This window comes from Acartia tonsa, chromosome 5, assembly GCF_053477335.1.
Source record: "Acartia tonsa isolate MP-2025a chromosome 5, ASM5347733v1, whole genome shotgun sequence".
NCBI classification, from domain to species: Eukaryota; Metazoa; Arthropoda; class Copepoda; order Calanoida; family Acartiidae; genus Acartia; species Acartia tonsa.
The window spans coordinates 4,776,467-4,802,202 of record NC_137264.1 but is presented as its reverse complement, the minus strand read 5'-3'; the positions used below and the strand labels follow the sequence as shown (position 1 = coordinate 4,802,202).

At 33.7% G+C, this 25,736-nt stretch overlaps 2 protein-coding genes across 3 annotated transcripts; both read left to right on the top strand.

Annotated features, from left to right (window-relative positions):
- Positions 1 to 792: 792 nt before the first annotated feature.
- Positions 793 to 7,992, top strand: LOC145318583 (uncharacterized). Its single transcript, XM_080159959.1, has 4 exons — positions 793 to 982; positions 1,646 to 1,707; positions 2,959 to 3,035; positions 7,289 to 7,992. Exons 1-4 carry the CDS (start codon positions 910 to 912, stop codon positions 7,398 to 7,400), a joined length of 324 nt encoding a protein of 107 aa, XP_080016085.1. The 5' UTR covers positions 793 to 909; the 3' UTR covers positions 7,401 to 7,992.
- A 3,290-nt stretch (positions 7,993 to 11,282) lies between these two features.
- LOC145318582 (uncharacterized) lies at positions 11,283 to 25,111 on the top strand. 2 transcript variants are annotated; one of them, XM_080159958.1, is made up of 10 exons: positions 11,283 to 11,450; positions 17,411 to 17,477; positions 20,295 to 20,391; positions 20,747 to 20,843; positions 21,235 to 21,318; positions 21,821 to 21,921; positions 22,290 to 22,383; positions 22,667 to 22,742; positions 23,136 to 23,269; positions 23,517 to 25,111. In XM_080159958.1, the coding sequence occupies exons 2-10, from the start codon at positions 17,426 to 17,428 to the stop codon at positions 24,840 to 24,842; spliced, it is 2,061 nt and encodes a 686-aa protein (XP_080016084.1). In that variant the 5' UTR covers positions 11,283 to 11,450; positions 17,411 to 17,425; the 3' UTR covers positions 24,843 to 25,111. The 2 variants fall into 2 exon arrangements, with proteins under 2 accessions (XP_080016084.1, XP_080016082.1); XM_080159956.1 differs by lacking the exon at positions 11,283 to 11,450 and adding an exon at positions 16,319 to 16,439.
- Positions 25,112 to 25,736: the final 625 nt, after the last annotated feature.

The window sequence follows — 25,736 nt, the reverse complement described above, 5'->3', positions numbered from 1 at the left end:
ATCCGGTGGATAGGAACCGGTTCTCATCAATACGAAAAAACTATGTCTAGCATCGTATTATATCCAGCTTTCTACGAATATAAAAATGTACAATCATAAGATTAAAACCAGTTTTTTTCGCCCGTGCCTTCGGCACTTTGGGGCTAAAAAACTAGTTTTTATCTTATAATTGTACATTCTATATCCGCGGAAAGCCGTTTATAATACGATGCGAGAAATAACTATTCCTAAAAAAAAAGGACGAATGTTACAACGTTTGACCAACTATTCCGTTTTACGGCATACTTTGACCATAAGTTTTTAACCTGTACCCTTTTTAGGAGACACGTTTTCCAGCTTCATGACTGCAGCCAACATTATTATTACACATATATTTACTTTTGGGATGATGTCATTCTTGTTTCTCATACTGATAAGATTATCATTTTAATAATTTCAATATTGACCATATAACGTCAAAAAAAATTCGTGATGTAAACTAATCTGTACGAGCTACTTGTAACACATAAAGGTATTCTAATAAATAACATGTAAATGGAGAATTTTGTACCACCTCTCCAAAAAACTTTGATCTATTGGGTTTAAACGGGAGTACTACAAATAACCTACATATGACTAATATTTTCTGGGGGGGGGGGGGTAAACTAATGTTCCAGATCCCCCACCCCCTCCTCAATGTTTTTCATTATTTTTTCATCACAAGAATTATGGAGAAATTTTTTCTCTTCCATTTTCAATAACTTAATTTTAAGAACAATTATCGCTGTTCTTATAATCTATTAGTTAAAAAGTGCAATTTCTCTGTGTTTTCATAATAAATCTGTTATCTTTAGAGTTTAATTTAAAAATCTGCGTAATTAGGAAATTTAATAATAATAATTATTTAGTATTAGTGAGTTATTAAAAGATATGCAGCCATTTTTAAGTTTTATTTTAGTGTCTTTGGCTATAAGCCACAATGTTTATGGTTTTAATGTTAAAGGTAAAATATTTTTACAGTTTTAACAAGGTGACAACATCCATAAGTAGCGAAGATAAAAAATTATTTATGGATATCGGGGGGGAAATTTATTATAGAGCAGTGTCATACGATAAACATTAAACTTGATTAGGGAAATCGTAACAAATTCTTAATAAACCTTGGTGTAGAATGTATAATTGATTAATCCCTGAAAATTTAATCCATCTATCTTGAAAAAAAGTTGAGAAAATCCCGAATACTTATAAATCTAGGAATCGATCTAGCACCCCAAATAATAGACAGATGGGCAAAACAATGTATAGATTAGATGGGCAGGCATATGTCATAGGAATCTTCACTAAAAATTTCAGCTGTCTATCTTGAATAGAAGACGAGAAAATCACGTTTCCTCCAAAACGTTTCAGACATACGGACAGACGGACATTTAAAATTATTGAGTAGCTTCGCTCCTAAAAAGTTACAATATCTGTTCATGTGTCTTTCTGTTAATGTGTAACAAAAGATCTCACTTACCACTGGACCGATATGGCTCTCCTTTGCATAATTGTCAACATTAAATAATAATCAATTTCTTGTTGGCCCAGGTGTGCTGGAATTAAGAAATTTATTCAAGAATGTTTAATTTTCTTATCAGCGGACAACTGCAAATCTATTTTATTTTAGATATAAATGGGAATTCAGAATCTCCCTATACACTTCCCCCTCAATGTTCTAAATGTTCTGCGGTAAGTTTTTAAAAGCGAAGCTTTTCTATAATTAGGGTCGTTCCGTCCGTCCGTCCGTCCGTCCGTAAGTACAATATTATAAGCGAAGCAGCTCTACAATTAAGTCCTAAAAATGTAAGTATGTCCATAAACATTATTCTGTATCAAGCAGTTTTTCAACAAATTTACTTACAATTTTGCTTGAAGTCTTATACATTTATATTATGTTTATTCAGTTCTGACACTATACAAGTGTTAATGTCCGTTAGTCCTACCGTTTCAGCGCTTCGCTTTTATGGATGTTGTCAGGGAAGATTGTTGACTTTTTAGGATAAAAAATAAATCGCCAAAAGAAAAAGAATACCACCCCTAAAATTATTTATAAAACTAAACTGTAATGTGAAAGGGTCTTGACCCCCCAACCCTTCCTTCAAGTAACCATATAAGCCTCTAGGGGTGGAGCCGCTAGTTTGTAAAGTATAGTAATAGGATATGTGTCTGTCTAAATGTCACTTAAACACCTGAATCAAGCATTCCCCAATTATCGGCCTAGTTAAAAGTGCTGGCATTATATCGATATTGATTTTAAGGGTTTGTGTCGACTCTATATGACTATAATAAGATGCTGTGAGTATTGGTGCAAAAAATATGACGTAACAAAAAAAATTAGCCAATGAGAGGCCGTTATTGACCAATGGTAAAATTTATAGTGGACTCTCATTGGCTAATTTTTTTTGTTACGTCATATTTTTTGCACCAATACTCACAGTATCCTATAATAAATGTGGCTTTATGCTGACTTTATACCGACAAACTAATGACATTAAAACTATTTATCAAAGTTGACATTACAACGAAATAATTTTTCTAATTTATGTCTACTATATGGCTATAATAAAAGTGATTATGGCTGACATGATATCGACATATGTTGATATTATAACAAAATTGTAGTTTAATAAATTAATAGTTTTATCAAAATAAAAATCACGAAACTTTTTATTTCTATATCAATGTCCGTTTATCTGAAGCTTTTATCAACAACGAAATTAATTTAAAAAATCACGAAACCTATAATTAATTTCAGCTGTCGTTGGGGGGTCAACACAATGTAGAATTTTATCTTACAGTGACTTTGATAAAGCTGCCTATCTATCTATCTTTCTCTCTATCTCTCTATCTATCTATCTATCAATCTATCAATCTATCAATCTATCAATCTATCAATCTATCAATCTATCAATCTATCTATCTATCTATCTATCTATTAAGGATGTAGAGAATATTCTGCGATATTGTCAAGTGAAGCTTTCTCCAGAATGTATGGGCGCCCTTGTCTACGCCTTATCGTAAGTTTTAGGCAATTTCCTCTACCGGAAAGTAGAGCATAAACAAGAAGCGCTGAAAAGTGTTCTGTGTGACGTCATAAAAATACGTCTAATTCGTTCTCTTTTTTAGGGGTTTCCTTTCCTAATTATCCTCTCATTCCTCACATGACGACACATTTCATAGCTTTCCACAAAGAAACTTACTTTTTGGGTTAGGTAAGGAACGCTAACTGGTAAGGAATGGTTTATAACTAACCTCAACCCTTCCAAGAAAGATTGCTAGAAAAAAATACTACCCTTCCCCCCCTCCTCAAAAAATTATTGCCTATTATCTTATCCCATAAGATCTTCAGAGTTACCAACCATGCATGCGTATTTATCATTCCAGATTTTTAAGGCAGAAAAGACAAACAGAAAGACAAAGTTGTAGAGTAGCTTTGCTACTAAACTAAAGATAAATCTTTGTTATAATTTCCATAGCAACTGTTTACTGCATTAACTAATAAAGCTTTAAACAAAGATATGATGACAATAAAATCAAGGATAATTAGGCCAATTATAGGCGCAGAAAAATCTAAATTAAGAAAATCGTCAAATCTATAATCAATGAGAAAGAAAAACAAGAAGATTTAGGACGAGCTGGATCTTTAATGTGTAGCCGTTGCCGTAGCCGTATCCATGGCCGTAGTCGTAGCCGTCGCCACTGTCAGTGCTGCCAATAAAACATGGATTTTTAAATGTTTGGAGTTTTTATGTATTATTATTTTTTTTTCTTCATATTTTAACTGAAAATTCAAAAAGTAGTTGTGCCACGCGTAGACAATTTGATTTAAAGATCGGTATTTAGTGGCTGTACCTCTGGCAACGGCTACACATTTAATCTAAGACACGAAAGACAAGGAGACAGAATTTAGATTAAATTGCAGTGATTTTAAGGTTTTGAGACACTCGACAATAATATATCATAATAAATATATATATATTTGATAACCTAATTTATTATTCTAGATTTTAAAAGAAAAAGTAAAAAAAAATTTCTTTGGGGAGAATTTTTTTTTATTTTTTGAGTGGGGGGGGGGTGCCCCTCTACATTTTTAATTTTAGTTAAAAAAATATAAATCTTTTTTTTTTGAGGGGGGAGGTTAATTTTCTTCTAGGGGCGATTTCTCTTGGGAAGGTGGTGGTACCCTCCACCAAAATATTTTTAAACCTTCCCAGGACCCTAAGCTACCCTGTTAAGGAGAACCCGATCGGTTCTGTGGTTAGCGAGATCCTTCGGTACAAACACACAGACACGCAGACACACAAACAGACATCCTGTTACTTTAGTATAAGGATATATTTGGGGTAGGATACCTCTCCAAGTAAAACCTCCAAAAATACATTTTATGAATTTTTTGTTGTTAAATATCACTTTCATGTTTGATTCTAGAAGATTTTTTAAAATGTACAATCCTAAAATTATATCATTTGTATGTTAGAACAATTTAATTTAGGGGATTTTTCATTTAGGTTAATTATACATTGTAATATAAATAAATATTTGTCAATTTATACCAAGGTTTAAGGAATAGCTATAATAAGAGAAAAAAGGATTGCATCTCGTGTCAAATCTTTATAAACGCGCGCACATGAAAATAAAAAATTAAAAGGAGATAAAAAGTTAATTTTTAGTAAGCTTTTTAGTCGGAGACGTTCATTTTGTTATGTCTTGATTATAGTACAGACGACAAATTCTTTGATTGCACGACCTTTGTCTAAACTTGCTTTTAATATTAATGTTATATTCCTGACAGGACAGCAGTAGAATAAATCATCATCAATGGATCGCGACTCGAAACCATCGCTACATGATCTAAAGGGATAAGACAATGGCTGATAAATTAATGTACATTCCCAATGATGATACACAAAATTACCCTACTGTAGCGTAAAATTAGTGATTAAAACGTTTCAACACCCAACTTAACAAACTAACCAATTAAAAGTTTGTTAAGCCAACAAATAAAAAAATGTTATTATAAAACTTTGGGGACTAGTATATAAACAACCCATTGTCCTCACTCTCTCTGACCAAAATCACAGTTTTACCACTGGTCAGCAGCCGCGCCGAGGGCCAGTATGTGGCTTGGTAAGGCGCGCGGCTCATTAGGTGGCTTTTGCAAGCTGTAGGGCTTTAGAGCCCTGGTTGTAAGCCTTATTAATTATCTCTCTATCTTTAGAAATTATATATTTTGGCCTTGATCTCATAAAATCTTGGAATAGCTGGTTTCTAGAACTTTTGTTTATACATAATCACACTATATATTTTTCATATAGAAATTTTTCCTTCCCTAGAGTGATATGGTACTTTAAAATATAATGTGTTCATTCAAGTGTCCTAGAATATAGAATTGTTCAATTTTAATTTTCTCTGTAAACTAATGCTATAGACTCTTTGATTACACATTCTTTGTCTCCAAGGTATCTATTAGGTAAGAGTATGAAATATTTTAAACGCTTTAAATTTGGGTATAGAGAATCGAGCTTATCACCATAACGCCCAAACGCGTGGCACTATTAACTTGCTAGTTGGATTTCTAAGATTACCCTAGTAAAAGCATACTGTGATATTAAGTTATTTCATGTCTTTAGATTGTGTCTATTGTAAATATCTATATTTATCAATATTTACATTTAGATTTCATATTAATTTTCTCACATAACGTGCAGGGAGTAAGGGAGGGGACAATGGGCAATTAATTCAATTTAAGAGGGTTCGCTGAAAAGCAATGAAAACCAGATTTATCAAGAAAATTTTACCATAATTGTAAAGGGATCATGGTAACCTAATTTAGAACAAAATTAGTTCTAAGAAAAAAATTATTTACTTGAAAACTAAATTATTAACACATCACAATGTAGTAAACATTCTGTAATTAATCACTAGAAAAATCTTGTTTACAACTACCTCAACCCTTCTGATATATTTATAAATTAACCCCTAAATTCAAGCGGTTCTTAGATTATTTAATACATAAATATCACAGTAGAGTTTCTATACATGAAAAGACATTTTCTTGGGAAAAAATATTTGTTAAAACCAGCGATAAATACCAAACTTTTCTGTCTGCATATTCAAAACTAGCTCAGCTAGTTAGCGGGGCATTGATGCGCAAGTCCCCAAAATCAGTAAGAATCTGCTGTATTCGTGCACATTCCCTTTAAGCCAGTCCCCAAAGTCTGAGACTCCTTAAAAATTGAATATTCGATCCATTGTCCCCTCCCTTACTCCCTGCATAACGTGTGTATTTTCATAATTAATAACAAGGATGACAACCTCCACAAATTAGAAGCTCAACAAATCAGATAAAATAACCAAAGAATATCAACCAATAAAGCTCTCGATATCTTTTTTAAAAATATTGTTAACTTGTAAGACATAATCAAAGAGATGCTACGCTCATAATATTATGCAAAACTATGCTAAAAATCATGAATCTAAAGATTAAATTAATATGAAAAAATTGTCATTTTAAGATTAATACCAAAATTAAACCTTTTAAGGTAACTATAAAAATTACTTAGGGGATTTTTTGTTTTATTGTGATTGATAGGGTCATTAGGTTAAGTGTCAAAACGTTTAAACCACTAATTGAATCTACAGAAGGGGGAATTTTGTGAATCATCATCGAAGATGTACATCAATTTATCAACCATTGTCCCTTTAGGTCCTTTTTAACATGTCCATGTAAGATTTGTAGCTTCATGAAAAAATCGACTAAATATTATTGAGAATTTGATTAGAAATAATAAATCTGGGATCAATCAAAGATTTTAGAAATCTGTCAAGAAAGTATTAGTTTCGTGTATTAACTACAAGAATGATTACGTATAAAAGTGGCGAAGATGTTTGAAATTAACAACTACGCGCGTTCATCAAAGCATAAAGAGAAAAAATTAAAATGACGAAGCCCACCACTTTTAATTCATGTGACGTCATAAAAATGAGGGATTCTCCATCACTTTTTTTTCTTTCCCACTTCTCCTCTTATCTCCCTCATTTTTATGACGTGACAGGAATCAAAAGTGGTACATAAGTGGTGCAGATTGGGCTTCGTCAATAAAAATCATTAAAATTGAGGTTATCATTACAAACCTGTCAGACCGACAGACAGAAATAAGCACTAGTATATAGAATAGTTTCGATAACAAAAAAATAATTGGCATTTGTGACAGATTTTCAAAAATCATTGCATATTTAAAAATTGCTTTATTTCTATGTGTTATTGCAGGGACTGCAAGCAATGTTTGTGTGAGGTGATCAGTGCAGGACTCGATCCTGGTGTGAACGAGCTGCTCTGCCCATTCTGTCAAACATTGGATGTTTGCCAAGGAGTTGATTAATTATTTATTGAAGGGATAGCTCCATGCAGTACATTTAATGAAGATAATAAAAAAATAAACCTTTGCCAAGCAAAATTTTTAATTGACACTATATGTAATTTGTGATTGCAAAAGTTACCAACTTAGAAAAAAATGCCAGCATAAGTCACAAGAGTATTATTTGCAATAAAAGACACACATTCAGGCACAACTTATATGTTCATCATGCTGATGTGGTATAAATGGAAAATATTTAAAATTTTTACAAAAAAAAGGATTATTAAGAATCAGTATTTTGAATGAAAACTACATGGTAGAAAATAAATTGTTGTTGCTTTTTAAAATTAATATAAAATAAAGTTTGTGGAGGGTAGGGGGGTATTTCCGCATGGTTATGGTCCCCTTTAGCAGTTAGGTAGATAAAGAATTACCCTACTTATTTTCAATTTAATTAAAAATAAGGATGGGGGGTTAACTTAACAGTGCTCAAGAATACTTTGTGAAGCAACACAATCATTAAATGTACTTAGTGAACCTATCTATACTCTTCATATATCCATTTTTTAAAATTTATATTATAAACTGTAGATGATGAATAAACTTATATTTTTCATGTTTTTATTACAAACACTAAAAAGCCCCTATAGGCTAAGAAAAGAATCAGGATGTCTGTCTGTAGTTTAGGATCACTGCAAAGTGCACCGATATGGTTCTCCTTTACAATGAAACTTCTCTAGGGTCAAGGAAGGTATACAACTACTTAGGTGAGAGAAAAAAAAATAAACTCTACCAAAAAATAATTTTTTACTTTTCTCCTATTTAAAGTGAAAATTGAAAGCCAGTTTTGCGCTCTTAGTTTAAAATCGTACTTGTGTGACAAATAAATTTCTTAATCTTGTGGATTAACTTAAACAAAGAAATATTTCATCATCCTGAATTTCTAAATATCCCAATTTTGAAGGATATTCATTAGGAAAAACAGGAATTACAATATTCATAAAAGCGAAGCGAATACTGTAGACTAACAAAACATTTAGTATAAACATTTTTTTTAATCTATTCAAAAGTTACTAAGATACACAAAGTATACTGATATAAACTTACTGAAATTTTAAGAATTGATTATAGAGATGCTTTGCCTATAACTTTATACATAATAGTCATTGGATTAATATTTCAAAATTGAATATATTTATTGTATTAAGTAAAATATTGGCTTCTAGAAATCCATAATCGTGTTTAAAATGGACATACGGTTTTTCTGGAAGTGCTAATGGAATTGCTATGCTTTCTACATTTTACCTAATTGTTACAGGAATCATCATGCAAGTTTGAAATTGAAACTACAATTCTAACATGCTTAAATTAACAATAAGGATCATCCGTTACGGACGGAAAAACGAAACGACCCTATAATTGTCCTTTTTTTGACCATTTAATTTGTTGTTGCACTTTGCTGCTATAGATATTTTCATCCTTGTTAACATAATAATAAGTCAATCAGAGCAATAGCTATGTAAACAAAATAGTCACCACAGGGTAAAGAAAAAGATATTAAAGAGTTTTAAACGTGTTCTTTATTTTTTAGCAAGGATGACATCATCCATAAAAGCTAAGCTCTAAACCATAGAAAAAACGAATACTGTTCATTTAGAGTGTCCGACCTCAATAAGCACAATCATAAAAGTCTAAGCAAAAGTGTATTTAAATTTTTCTACCAAATTTTGTAAATAAAGGATACTGCAAATAGATTTACATTTTAAGGAGTTGATTTTAGAGATCAGATTGCTTTAAACTGACTTCCATGCAACAATTATAGAGTCGTGACGCTTTCTAAATTTTGTCACTGGAATCATCATGCAAAGTTTGAAATCTATAGGACTTGTCAAAAAAATGAATAAAAGCTATCTAACAGACCAACCGACCGACCTTTACAGCCAAGCTTCGCTATTTAAAACCAATTTTTTGTAATTTAGATTTTTTAAAAAAATCTTTAAAAAAAATTTTCCTTGGGAGGGGGGAATTTTGTTTTATGGGGGGGGGAGGAAGTCGACCGCACTAATTTTTTTTTGGGGGGGGGGATATTTTTAATTTTTTGGGGGGGATTGGGGGTGTCCCACCCCCCAAGAAAATAGTTATAAACCTTCCCGGGACCTGTGTGAAGCTACCCTGTAAAGGAGAACCCGATCGGTTCAGCGGTTAGTGAGATCCTTCGCTACAAACGAACAGACAAACAAACAGACAGACATCGTTCTACTTTGTATTATAGATAATGTTAGGGGATTTTTCCCCATCCTCTCACCCGATGTTCTGATTTACCAGGGAGAAAGGGAAACATGGAAATTGCAACTGTATAACACTTTATTACATTTGTTAACTTGGTTGAATCATGATTGGATGGTACAAATTGATAGTGTCAAATATTTTTCAAGAAGCTAGAAAAAGTGGCGGCACATATTGTGACGTCAAAACAAAATTAACCAATGAGAGTCCAGTATACACTGTAATTGACCAATGGTAAAATTGGTTCATTTTTTTGACGTCATAATCTGTGCCGCCACTTTTACTAGCTTCTTTTTTTTAACAATTAGCTCAATCTACAGAAGAGTAATTTTGTTCATCATAGTTTCATCATAGATAGGTATCCAATATAATCTGATCAAGCCACCCCCTCCCCTCCCATTCCTTACTCTAAATAAGGTGAGTACGGGGTTTTATGAAGTTCGACCAGGCATTTTGAGGTAAAGCATCAAATTAGGAAGATGATAAAAGTCCCTCCACAGATTATGACGTCTTCCGATAGAATAGCCAATGAGAGGCCAGTATACACTGTAATTACACAATAGTAAAATTTATGCAGGCCTCTTATTGGTTATTCTACCTATGATGTCATAATCTGTGAAGGGACGTTCATCATCTTCCAATTTAGAAATAAGTGTGTGTATTATTCCATGTTCCAAACGCCATATGAAGAAACATGGCCTTTTTTATTTTCTTATGTCTTCTTTTTATTCGTCTTAATTTGTAGATGTTTTTCATGAGATTGGACTTTGACATCTAGAATTTCCGAGACACACTTCTTTTATTATATTAGTTGTACTTCTTAAAGTGGATGTGCTTCAAAAAACAATAAAATAAAACCGCAAAAGGTTTAAACTGATAGTCCCCGAAGAAGAAATAATATCATTGTTAATCAAAAAGAAAGAATTCTTATCTCATCTGAAATAATATAACAAGGATGACAACATCTATAAAAGCGAAGCACTGAAACGGTGGGACAAACGGACATTAACACTTGTATAGTGTCAGAACTGAATAATCAGAATATAGATGTATAAGAGTCGAAGCAAAATTGTAAGTAAATTTGTTGAAAAACTACTTGATACAGGATAATGTTTATGGACATACTTACATTTTTAGAACTTGATTATAGAGTTGCTTCGCTTATAACATTATACATAGTTGTCTGAGGAATCAATATACCAAAAATCAGATCAATCGGATAATTAGATCACGTAAAAATTCGTTGTTAAAATGGACGTACGGACATTCTAGTAATGATTATAGAGTTGCTACAATTTCTAAATCGTACCTAACTACTAAAAGAATCACCATGCAAAGTTTGAAATCGATAGGACAATTCAAACATGCCTAATTTAACGAAAAAAGCTATCCGTTACGGACGGACGGACCGACCCTAATTATAGAAAAGCTTCGCTTTCAAAAATAAGGGGGTGGGGTAGTTTTTAGTTTGTTTATTTCTTAATTTAACTCCTATTCTCTGTAATTAAAGTTTTATCTAAATAATAATCATTTTAAAAATTATATCTAATTTGAAACACCCATTTTCCAATATCTTATACATATGATTAAAACAAAAAAAAGAGAAGAAAAAAAACGTTTCACACGCTATAAACATGTGAAGAAAGAAAATCTTCAAAATTCATTTTTCTTTTTAGGCTTTTCTGAATTTCCATAACTTTTAAAGCGGCTATATAAGGGTTGATATTAGCTCAAGATTTTAGTATTCGCTTTCTGTTGGAATTGAATTATCAAAAGTAGTTATAATAAGTAAGTTATTTCAATAATTTAACCTATACTGTGTTTTAACAAGCTTATATTCTTTCACCTTTGCTTAAAAAGTTACCTTTATAGAGTTTGGTTTGAAAATTCTAATCTCAGAAATAAAATCAATTTTGCTTAATTCCAACTTTTCTTAACCACGAAGAAAATATTGGTGCTTTACAACGAAGCGCCTGTCAAACACCCCTCCCCCCCCCCTTATTTGAAAATAAGGAGATTTTTTAACCCCATGCAGGGGAACTGATAACCAAGCGGGTCCTGCAGTGCTCTAACATTGCGGTCTATCAAATACCCAACATAACCTAACCTAACCAGAATTGAAATAATAAACCAACAAATCACATCAAACATGCATCAAAATAAATCTTTTTTATATTTATTTATCAGAGCTGGATCTTTAAATCATTTTAGTGGTGAGCCAGATCGGGGTGAGCCAACTTTCCACCAATGAGAGCACAGCATTTTATGAAATGCCGCGCTGTGATTGGTTGAAATTCGGCTCACCCTGATCTGGCTCACCACTAAAATGATTTAAAGATCCAGCTCTGAACTATCTATTTTATTAATTTTTAATGTTTTACAAAATCTATAAAATCTGAAGAAAAAAAACTTGTTTAAGATTATTTTTGTGCATTATATTTCTATTTTTTTCTGTCTCAAAAATAATCTGCAAAAAGAACAATGATGATCATGTACACAAACTATACAGATATCAATTATAAGGATTTAAATTATGAGAATGTGTGTACATTAAGATCTCGTAAACAATTGGAAAGATTTCTGAGAGCTTGTAACCCCGTCAAGAGATTGGTGATTCACCTCAAAGTACCTATAAAACACAGAAACTCAAGAGGATGGTTTTCTTTTGTTGTTTCTAGCGCCTGTGAAAAGCCATAGCCCTGCGGGGTGTATACCTGCGATGCCCTAAACCTGCGGTCCTACCCTGTGCCTAAAATAACCAAATTCATAAATCTTTTTAATGTCCTTCAATATTTCTAATAGCTTTACAAGAGAAAAAATGAGGGAAGGGAATAGCTATAGAGTTGTTTTGAAACTAAGATATTTAAATATAGTGAAGATCATTTTATCATATGAATATTGAATTTCCAAAATTGAAGTCACTAACCCCTAAATGAGATATATTTAGTCATCTATATCTCTAAATCTATTAACAAAAACAAAATAAAAACATGAAATTCTTAAAGTTAGTTATGCTTTACATATCAGCAGACTAAAATGGTATTGTGTAAAATATCTTTAGTTAATTCCTAATCGCTATAGGTAGCACCCTAATATTAAATATACAAATTATTACTTATAAGAAAAAACATTTACTATTAAAACGGCGGCTGCAAAACCCTTGCAATTAATTGTACTTAAAATCCTTATAGAATAATTACACAACTACAAGTGCATTTTAAAATACTTTTTTTTCAAATAAAAATAAAATCCAATAAAAGCGTACGATTTAGATAATTTAATTTAGACATTAAAAAGTAAAAGTAAAATTTTATTCCACAGTCGTAATTAACTTTACAGTAATAACAGCACTACTTCTAAACTTATTTAGTTATTATGCCAACATGCTAATTATATATTTTGTTGTCATAAAGTCATTATAATATCGTAATGTAGATTGATTTTAAGGCAGGACCACTATCATTTAAATGTATATATCGATACTTGTGACTGCGACTCTAAAAAAACCCTAAAAAAGAGATGGATAATCCCTCATTTTTATGATGTCACATGGCTGAGAGACTTTTTCCAGTTACAAGGAAAGGCTATTCTACATTTTAACGTAATCCTCCTTGTTCCAATAAATTCAATTTTTAAGTATATAATATGAAAATTAAATTATCGTCTAAGTGCATTGTATTTTAATGTTGAAAAAAAATTTTGTCAGCAAATTTATTGGCAAAAAAAGAACACAGTAATAGTGTCTGACTGATTTTGACGTAACAAAAAAAATTAGCCAATGAGAGGCCACTATAAATTTTACCATTGGTCAATAACGGCCTCTCATTGGCTATTTTTTTTTTGTTACGTCATAATTAGTCAGACACTATTACTGTGTTCGCAAAAAAATCGCCAGCAATGACATTGAATTTGGAAAGCGGAGGGGTGAACACATAAGAGGGTGTATATATCCAACCATAGACGTCCAAGGGGTGCCGTAGTTAACCCCAAAATTTTGGATTTTCAATTTTTACCCCCCCCCCCCCAAATAAAAAAAAATCCCTCTATGAAAAAAAAATTACCCCCCCCAAAATTTTTATTTTCAAAATTCCCCCGCCCCCCCAAATAAAAAAGCTTGGACGCCCCTGTATCCAACCTCTCTAATTTTGCTTTGTAGTTAGATACTCCCCTTCATCACACCTCCGATTAAGATTGTTAGGGCTTCCCTATGAATTGTTTGCTGTTTTCATTAATACTAGCGGCTTAACCCCTAGCCTCTAGAGGCTTTGCCCCAAAAGGTAATTAAAAATAGATAAATTAAAAAATTAAGTACTGTCGCTGCCAGTAATTTTATGTGTTTACTAACTTCCCCATAAACCAAAAAAAGGGGGGTATTTTTTTGTGTTTTAGGGGGTTGTGGGAGTCCCACCCCCAAGAAAATAGCCTAAAACCACAACAGGACCAGTAGGTATATTCCCTGAAGAGTAGAATCCAATCGGTTTAGTGGTTACCGAGATCTTAAAGGACGGACAGACAGACGGACAGATATTTGTATTATAGATATTGAGAATAAAATCTATTAAAATAGCCATAAACCTGCTGCATTTCAATAGACTAAAACAATACTATCTACAATGTATAATACAATGTAGGTTGATGTCTGTTCGTCTGAAGCTTAAGATCTCAGTCAGTAACCACTGAACCGATCTCATTCTAATCTTCAGGGTATATACCTATTGTTCCTGTGGTGGTTTTAAGCTATTTTCTTGGGGGTGGGACACTCCCCCCCCCAAAAAAAAAAAAATTTATTACCTAGAGGCTAGGGGCGAAGCCGGTAGTATAATAAAAATACACTAATATATTTTTCTGGATATATTTTCACACAACTAAAAAGAAGAACTCTACCCTATATCCATTTTGTGTGGGGAGCCATAATTTCTGTAACCCTCTCGTAACCCCTAGCTAACCTAACCTATTAACAGCAACAAAAGTATGATTTTTTAAAGGTTCTACGTGGTTTAAGTCCGATTAAATTCTATGGAAACAAAAACACAAAAGATGCTACGCGTCTCATTCATCTATAATACAAAGTAGAATGTCTGTCTGTCCGTCCGTCTGTCTGTCCGTCTGTCTGTCCGTCTGTCTGTCCGTCTGTCTGTCCGTCTGTCTGTCCGTATGTCCGTCCCTTAAGATCTCGGTAACCACTGAACCGATTGGATTCTACTCTTCAGGGAATATATCTACTGGTGCTGTGGTGCTTTTAGGCTATTTTCTTGGGGGAAGATTTCCTTGGTCCTTTTACGAATTTCGCCAAAAAAAAATTTTTATCACCTCTTGGGTCAAATCCCCTAGAGGCTAGGGGCGAAGCCGCTAGTATATAATACTGCGAATGCGAACATGGATAGGGAAATGTGAGGAGAACAAGGATGACAACATCCATAAAAGCGAAGCTCTGAAACGGTAGGACAAACGAACATTTATACTTATAATGTGTCTCAGAACTGAAAAATCAGAACGTAATTATAAATGTCGAATCAAAATTTTAATTAAATTTGTTGAAAAACTGCTTAAATACAGGATAATGTTTTAGGACATACTTACGTTTTTAGGACTTGATTATAGAGATGCTTCGCTTATAACATTGTACTTTATTGTCCTAGGAATCAGTATTCCAAAAATCAAATTAATCGGATAATTTTATCACATACAAATTTGTTGTTAAAAAAGTTAAAAATCAACATGTTTAAAATGGACGTACGGACATTCTGGTAACGATTATAGAGTTGCTACGCTTTCTAAATCGTACCTAACTACTACAGGAATCACCATGCAAAGTTTGAAATCGATAGGACAATTCTAACATGCCTAAATTAACGAAAAAGCTATCCGTTACAGACGGACGGACGGACGGACCGACCCTAATTTTAGAAAAGCTTCGCTTTTAAAAATAAGAAAACATTTAGCTAAAAATATAGAGAGTCAATAGAGAAAAATTATTAATACTAATTTAGTTTTATGGATTTGTATCTGTATTACTGGCTATGATATAAGTATTAAGAATTATAAATGTAGATCAAACAAACAATCAATATCTAAAACTTTACAAATGGGGCTTGGGTGTGGTAAGGAATATGTCTCTAACAAGATAAGAAAAGAAATAAATACGCAGAAAATTAGCAGATTTTCTTTTATTCCCAAAGACTGTGAGATTTTCATTTATTTGCCATAACCCATGCAGGAAGCCCTAACTACTATTATACTCTCATACTATTAATTTATTTTTTAAAAAGGAGGGTGGTTATGAGTCATCAAAATGGTAAGGGTATAGTCCCTTTTGTGGCAACGCACCTTAAGGGGCGATTCTTCGTATTTTTCACATTAGCTTTTCTCCCATTTCTACCCTTGCGGGGGGGCTCTAACCCTGCGGTGCCAATTGCCTAACCCTGTGGGGCAATCACCTAACCCAATATAACTTAACCTAACCTAAAATAACCTATAAAAAGCCATTTTAAAAATAAGACGATTTGCCCCTTAAGGGGCGTTGCCACGAAAGGGACTATTCCCAAAGGTACATTTTTGGTGATTTACCTTTAATGTTTTGTCAGGGGAATTTTCTACTTGCACTGTATCAATTAAATAAATTTTTTTTATAAAAAAAATCTTCCAAACAAGTTGTCCTTGAAAAAGTTGGGTAAAATGTGGCGGTCTCGTTGACACTCTGTGATTAAAGTCCGCACTAAACTTGAGGTTTAATGTTGTGCACAGGCAGAACATCACTTGAGCGTTGACACTCACAGGGTAAGCATATGCACTTCAAATATATACTCAATATTTTCATTTTTCACATTTTACAAAAGTTATTATACTCAAAATTCAAAACCCATAATTATATATCATTATTATACATTTGTCATATTAACTTACTCATATTAAGATTATGTATATCTAACTTAAGTACTACTATTTTTATTAAGTTTTTCTTAAGTTGGTGCAAACTTAAGTTGATTTTAAAAACTTTCATGTATTAATTTAGCTTAAGTAAATCAATTTATTTGATTATATTATGCATATCACTTTAGAGATTAAACTTAATTCAATCATAAGATTAAACAGCAATTCTCACAAAATAATGTATGAAGAAACTATTAGATAATTACCAATAAATTATGTCATATATTTATAATCAAGTGAAAATTGTTAACTAAAATTCTAATATAAAAAAAAGATTGATTTTTGAAATTCTAATATTTTCTAAATAAAAATCGAGGTGTTATTTGCTAAGATAGTTTTAATTGAGAAAAATGATTTTTAATAGTGGAGCAGCAATAACAAGCTAACAACTGTTTTATAATAAAAAGAAATTACTCTTTTATCGTTTAATTATAAAAATTTAAAATCACAGAAAGTCTATCAATTCTTTATTAAACAAAGCATTAAATTGTGATACAGTTCAGACAGAGAGATAGAGAGGGGACAATGGGCTGTTTATTACACTAGTCTCCAAAGTTTTATAAAAACGTTTTCTTATTCGTTTGCTTGACAACTTTTGGGACTTTAGTGAATTTTGATTGGTTGGTTTAATAAGTTGAGTGTTTAATCGTTTCAACCACTAATTTTTCTCTACGGAAGGGGTTATTTTGTGTATCATCATATTCATTAATTCTTCGGCCATCGCCTTATCCCTTTAGATCCCAGGATACTGTATTAATTGGGACAAAATTTATGCTAATTAAATATCAAATAATTCATCATGTTTCCTAATTGTTTAGGTTCAACTCATCAAGATGGCAAAATTGGCACTGTTAGCCGTCGTAGCCGTTATCGGCCTTTCCTATGGTAAATATATTTTAACTTGCTTTATATATCCCTTACAAAAACACCTTAAACATTAATTCAAATAATATCCGCCGGACAAATCGCTCTCAAAATTGTTGCCTAAAAGACCTAACTGTTTATAACAATAAGCTTTGTCAAAGACAATCAAAACTCATTAAAATAAAAAAAGTAATAATTATTTCTCGCATCGTATTATAAACGGCTTTCCGCGGATATAGAAAGTACAATTATGAGATTAAAACTAGTTTTTTTAGCCCCGAGGTGCCGAAGGCACTGGCTAAAAAAACTGGTTTTAATCTTATGATTGTACATTTCTATATTCGTAATTTTGACAGCGATTTGTCCGGTGGATATTATTTGAATTAGTGTTTAAGGTGTTTTGGTAAAGGATATATAATAGTTATTTCTCGCATCGTATTATAGACGGTTTTCCGCGGATATAAAATGAACAATTATAAGTTTTTTTAGCCGGTGCCTTCGGCACCTCGGGGCTAAAAAACTAGTTTTAATCTTTTGATTGTTCCTATCCACCGGATTTGAATGAATACGAGAAACACAATTATTAGGGTCTCTATTATGACTCTATGATGTACAGACTTGCACTACACACCTTCCGGATTTTCGTAAAAAATGGACCAAAGGTTTTGCTAATGTCAAAATGTCTTTAAAACCATTCAAACATTTTTCTTACATAATTTAAAATACATTTTAACGTAAAGTAAGAAAAGCAATCAAAATTAATAAGATTGGGTAATAAAGGGGGCTATCTATTTATCTTTCATTGTCATATCCTCGTCATGTGACTTGCTAATGGTATAAGTATTTTTAGCTTATAATACAACGGCCATGCAAGGTTATAAATTGTTTAAATATGTTTTAATAATATTATTTCTCGTATTCATTCGAATCCGGTGGATAGGAACCGGTTCTCATCCATACAAAAAAAAACAGTGGCGTGCGAACCGAAGGGGGCATTTGGGGCAATCGCCCCCCCCTAGCGACCAAAACGCCCCCCCCCTGCCCCCCCCTAGCAAACGCCCCCCCTGCCCCCCCCTAAATGTTAAAAAATGCCCCATTTTGCCCCCCCCTGGTCAACAAAAATGCCCCTTTTTGCCCCCTACCCTACAAAAAGCAAAACTATCCCAGTTTCCAAAAAAAAGATCAAGAAATACTCAAAAAAAAAAATTTTGGCGCTTCGCGCCAAACAAACAGTTACTATTCATTTAACCTTACCAAATTTTTAAATTAGGTTATAATCTTTTTTCACTGAACATAACAAACCAGGTTATAGGAAGTATTTTATTTTGTATAATATAAACTTTTTACCAAAGAAATTTTGTACATCCCCAATGATGATACACAAAATTACCCCTTATATAGATTACAATTAGTGGATGAAATGTATGGAAACTCGACTTAATTAACCAACCAATCAAAATTCCATTAAAGTCCCCAAAGTTGTTGAGCCAACGAATAAGAAAATTTTATATGAAATATTGGGGACTAGTGTAATAAATAGCCCAAAAGCCCCTCCCTCCCTGCATATTTGAAGAAAAAAATTTGCGCTTCGCGCCCTTCCAAATGGTTTCTGCTATGAAATATTGGGGACTAGTGTAATAAATAGCCCAAAAACCCCTCCCTCCCTGCATATTTGAAGAAAAAAATTTGCGCTTCTCGCCCTTCCAAATGGTTTCTGCTTTTTATCACAATGAAAGGACAAGTAATTTTTTAAAAGTTTTTACATAGTTCATTATATCTTTGGTTTTTATGGTACGATAAATTTTTTTGTGGATTATAATATTAAAAAAAATAAAATTTTTCGCTGTTTCGAGCATCCAGTTTGTAATTTACTTTGACTGTCATCACACAACATACAGGAAAAGGATTTGTGACTTTTTCTACCTAAAATATATATTTATTTTAACAGATGCTCTTTAAATCTACTTGTCTTTATTCTTATTAATGATTTTTGTGCTTTGCTACTTAAAGATGTTGTCATCCTTGTTTCATACAATAAAGAAATATTTAAAATCATTTTTTCATATTAGGTTAATTTTTGGTAAATTATTTCCAAAATGAGTGGTTTTTATCTCCCCCCCCCCCCCAATTTTTTTTAATGGGGTTATTCATCCTTACTGCTGAGATTTTATAACATCCCCTTCCACCCATTAAAAATGTTTTGTGATGGAGGGGGGGGGGGAAAGGTTAATTTATCTTCTGTACTATTTTTTCGAAGATGCTTTCTATCTCCCTTCCCTTCGGTCATTGCAGGGTGGGGAGAAGGGATGGGGGAGAAGAGATGGAGGGGGGGAAGAGATGGGGGGGGAAGAGGTGGGGGATATAAATGGGAAATAGGGATGGGGGAAGGGATGGGGAAGAAGGGATAAGGACTAGGAGGCCCATAATCAAATAATCCCACCCCTTAAAACGCCCTTATTTAAAATTAGTATATATAATCAAAATGCCCCCCCCTAATGCAAAGTGCCCCCCCGGGGCACTTTGATTTAGGGGGGGGCAAAATTTTACAAAATCTTCAAAATGCCCCCCCCTAGACAAAGTGCTTCGCACGCCACTGAAAAAAAACTATGTCTAGCATCGTATTATATCCAGCTTTCTGCGAATATAAAAATGTACAATCATAATATTAAAACCAGTTTTTTTAGCCGGTGCCTTCGGCACCCCGGGGCTAAAACAGCTAGTTTTAATCTCATAATTGTACATTCTATATTCGCGGAAAGCAGTTTATAATACGATGCGAGAAATAACTAGTCTCGTAAACTTATGTTGAAATTCATGTTTCAATCTTCTTTTTATCAGGAGCTGTGATCCCAAAAGAGGAGGATTTCCTCTATGACGCAATCCAATCCTTCCTGGCTGCCCCTGACGCATACGCATCTGCCCTTGGATTCTCCAGGTAAACAATTTAATACCTGGCTGAGTTTAAATCTTTCCAGACTTAGACTCACCACTTGATATAATAGGATACTTTAGTAGCAGGATGTATCTATGTCACTATCAAAAGATCTCGCAAAACCGATATGATTCTCATTTAAACGGAAGTTTCCTATAGGTCGTAATAAGGTTTTCATTTACGCCCACCCTCCCAAGAAAATTTACATCTAGAAAAACAACCCCCTCCCCAAAAAACTAAATTTGTTTAACCAAAATTAAAGGTGGGGGACAACCTCGCCCTCTCCTTGCCTACTCTTAATTGGATTTAACCACTGCACTGGTAAATATAATTATAAATATAATTATTCTTGTGTTAGATCTAAGAGAAGCGCTGACTGGGACAAGGAATTCAACCTGAACAGTGTCGGTGTCTCTGTCAAGATCAAGTATGATGATCCCAGCAACCAACTCAAGGTACCTAGATGTCATTCTAGATATCTTTTTTTGTATGAACATAAAATGTATAAATGAGCATATAAATAATGTTGCCCACCCCCTATCCAATGATTATAAACTTAATCTAGCATTCGTTAGCTTAAAAATTTGTTGGATAATGTTAAATTTGGATTACAAAGAACAGTGTCCAAAATTTCTTCACAAATATCCTAATCTATACAGTGATTAATTTTGTTTATTATAATCTAAAGTTACATTTATCGTTAATTGTCTCGCCCTGATCCCTGGCTAATAAGATTCTTTGCCTCTTTTCTTCACCCATTCGATATAGACGTCCACAAATTTTGCCATGAACAGCCTCTAAAGTAATCGATAAAAGACCATTTTCAATGATTGATATACTTGTCAGGGAGGCCGTGCACAGGTCACTATTGACAACCTGAAGAAGTACGTCAAGAGAGCCAGGAGCGAAAAGGTCGTTCTCGACATCAAGGTATGTACATTTGTCCTCCAGGTTTCAGTGACGTGTCACTAGAAGATATATCGTTGCTCGCCCAAATTTTCTTCACAAACATGCTTTATTTCAAAATTTAAATTGAATTAATGCTAGATGATTTTAACTCAAATTAGTAGATTTGATTCAATTTCATTAAATATAACTTTCTTCTAAATATTATTTTAAAACACAAAAAAATATTAAAGCATATGATAACGAGACATTAACATAAACAAAGATGACAAAATCCATAACATCAAAGCTCTGAAACAGTAGGACAAACTAACATTAACACATTCGAGTGTCAGAACTGAATAAGCAGAATATACATAAATATGTATTTCTAAACAAGATTGTAAGTAAATTTGTTACAAAACTGCTTAAATACAAGATACTGTTTATGAACATACTTACATTGTTAGGACTTAATAATAGAGATGCAATGCTTATAACATTATACCTTGTTGTCTCGGAATACAAATAAGTTAGTTCTATTTAGTTTGATGGTGGAGACAACTCCAAGGATGGTCTGTTCAACCTGGAGGTGAACTACGAGCTTCACCACGATGGTGTTGAGAAGGGAGTTCTTACCGTCACCAGGTACATCAACCTCTAGAGGATTAATAACATAGCTTGTCTGTCTGTCTGTCTGGTTCAATTTGATCTAGCAGATCAGACCATTTTACTTGTCTATTTAGGAACCTTTCATAGGTCCTAGGTCAATTTTCATAAAAAAAAATATCCAACACCCCCCCCCCCCCCCCCCGACAAAAAAAAACAAACTTTTTTATTACTAAAGCTCAAAGCACTGCCTAACTATCTAAAGTACGTTGTTCTAATTTATTCCTCTACAATTACACATATATCTATCTCTTACTATTCAATTTGCAATATATCTCACTTTCTTATTGAACCAGAATCCATACCTTTACGTTACCATCTAGATAGTTTATTAAATATTCCTCTAGATCTAAGTCTGGAGACCTGTGGGCCACCCATGTTGAGAACAAGAACCTGCAGAAGCCAAATGGAAAGCCCATCTTCCAAGACTTTGATATTAAGGTAGCAATTAGTTTCAACGATAGAAACAAAATTATCAATGATGTTTTCTATGGAATAAAAAAAATATATGAAATAATACTAGGAGCTAAAGGGTTAAACAGGGATAGAAAAATAGTTGTTAACCACCCAAAGATTTAAATCTGAAAATAAAAATAGCAAAAAAACATAGTATGACCTATGTAAAGCTTACCAAAAAAAGATCCCAATCGGTTTAATATTCATTAAGATATTACCCTTCAGACAAAAAAACCTTACTACTTTATATGATAAAATTAACTTTTAGGGCAAATCTGACAGACAGACCATGGCCACTGGAACCTACAGCTCTGCCCGTTTTGGTGCTGACTACAACTTCAACGGTAAATCTATTCTCTTTACAATCATTGTCTTTTTTCCTAAATTATACTCTGAGCAATCAATTGTAATTACAAAGTAAAATTGTTCTAATTTAAAATTTGGCAATAAAAAAACAAAGCTTTGAATATTTAAAATTAACTTGACCCTATCCACAAAGTAAAACTAATCAAGCTTATTATTTTATCTTATACAAATCAGAGAAAAAGGGGAAAATAGGCTGTTTATTGCACTAGTCCCAAAAGTTTTTTTTAATAACGTTTTCATATTCCTTGGCGTAACAAATTTGGGAACTTTTGATTGGTTTATTCATTAAGTTTATCCCTTTAGATCCCTTTATACCAATATTAAGCTCATATATTTTACAGGTAACTCTTTTCAATAAATTTTAAATTTAGTTGACCGTGTTCCTGGCAAGCAGCTGGATGCTGTCCTGGAAGGCAATGGCAAGAAGTACGTGCTGAAGGCTGAAGTAGACAAGGAGGACCACAAGCTCACCGTCAACTTGGATGCCAATGGATTCGACTACAAGGTATTTGCATTAAAGACAGTGCGTTATGCATAAGATGCATGATAAATAGTAAAAGTAATAGTTGATCTCATTTTTATATGAACAAATTTTTTAATTTGTATTTTACATTTTTTATGTTCTGATACTGAAATACTTTTTATACTCTTAAATTTTAGCTCATAGTTAGTTTTGTAGAAAAGATCCAATGAATAACAATGTTAAAAGATCTGAACTCCTTTAACTTTATGTTAACACTATTTTTTTCAAGGTTGAGTTTGATGCTGATTATGAAGGTGATGAAGTTGAACTTGATGTCAATCTGAACCTTGGCAGCGTTGGAACCTACAGCATTGTTTTCAGTGGCAAGAAGGACTTGACCGATGCCAAGCTGGCTGTAGTATTCAACAACAACCCCTTCTTCAAGGTCACCATCAAGGGAAAGAAGGACTTGGCCAGCGGAACCTTTAAGTACCAGGCTGTTTACCAGGGTGTTCTTGGAAACGGAAAGGTTAGATTTGCCCGCACTGGCACCAAGGACGGAGGACAGGTCAAGCTGCAATACCTGCCCGACGGTGGTCTGGATCTCAAGATTGAGGGAAGAAGATTTCTGAAGGCCAACAATGGACTTGAGATGGAGGTTTCCGCCACCAGAGGTGACAACGACTACTGGAAGTACAACATCAGCTTTGACCCTGAAGACTCTGACGGCTATGAGATGAATGTCAACTCCAAGTTTGAAATCTTTGATGAAGGATCCGTTGTGTACGCCATGTTCTGCAACCAAGGATTCGGCTGCTTCAAGGAGAGAACCCTGAAGGCAAGAATGTACATCAACAAGGACAAGCCCTACAAGGTTGACTTTGACCTCAAGCTTGCCAAGGACGGTGAAGAGGTTATGACCGCTGACATCAACACTCTTGCCTCCCCCTACAGCTTCAAGGTCATTGCCCCCAGAGTTCTGCCCAAGTTGCTGCCCACCGGCCGCGAGTCCATCGAGTTTGAGGCTGACCACAACCCTGGACAATACCTCCACGTCAAGTCTAACACTAACATGCTTAGCTCTTTCAACGTTGACAAGCTGCCCAATGGAATGAGAAAGATTGAGTTGAACGGCAAGGAGCTGCTCCAGGCTGACTTCAGCAAGGGAGACAACAGTATCAGCCAGACCACCACCCTGCCCAATGGCAAGTCCCTGACCACCACCATCAGCTGGGATAGTGACAACATGAAGCAGAACAAGGTCAATGTGAACCTTGACGGTACCGAGCGCCAGCTCGATGCTGAATTCGAATGGGATGTGACCGACCCCACCGACATGACCATGAAGGGCCACGGCAAGGGCCAGAACGACAGGTGGGGCAACTACGAAATCTCCAGAGACATTAAGATGTCCGCCAAGGATCAAGTCCTGAAGATTGACGCCACCGGCCACGCCAACTTTGAAAAGTTCTGGATGCCCTCACCAATTGAGACAGAAATGAAGGTCATGCTGAACTTCCCCACCAAGGAGTACATGATCGATGTCAGCAAGACCTTTGACGGCAGAAAGATGGGAGTTGTCCTAAACAACGGCAGACTCAGCGTCACCTTGTAACTTTAATCTCATTTGATTTACAATAAATTTCTCTCCTTTTCTTGTAACGCAAAAGTTCACTACCAAAAATATTAATCATTTTTGTGATTATGTTTAAGGAAAAAAAGGCTAAAATTTGATCATTTGTTTGATCAAAGTAAGAATTATTACTTTTAATTCTATTTCTCTCTATGGGTGAATGACTTTGTATCTATGCATGTTAAACTATAATGTCAGATTATTTAGTGTGGTTTTTATTATGAAATAATAAAGATTAACATCAAAATTAACTTTTGCCTTTTTTATTGGCGCAGCTACTCTATAATATACTTCACTCTGTATGCCTATACATTACACCGTCAATGTTACATATGTTGGAACAAGGATGACAACATCCATAATAGCGAAGCTATGAAACTATAGGACAAGCGGATATAAATAATTTTAGAGTGTCAGAACATTTTTAGGATTCTATTAGAGAGATGATACGCTGATAATATTTACCATGCTGTCCTAGGAATTATATCATACAAAAATTATTGTCATGTAAAAACGTTAATAATTAGCATGTTTTAAGTGAACATACAGATTTTCTTGTAAGGTTTGTAGAGTTGCTGCAGTTTCTAAATCGTATCCAACAGTTAAAGGAATCATCATCCCAAGCTTGAAATTGATATGACAAACATGCCTAAATTTACTATGAGACAGACAGACGTACGATCGTTTGGACGGACGGAGGAACCGACTAAAATTATATAAAAGATTTGCTTTTAAAAAGCTTTCTTGCTCTTTTAAATAAAAAAATGTTCGGTCATAACTACATCTCATCACTTCTTAATCTGAAAATTATTATTTTTAGGTACTTTTAGCATCAAATTATAATAAAACAAAGATGACAACATTCATAAAAGCGAA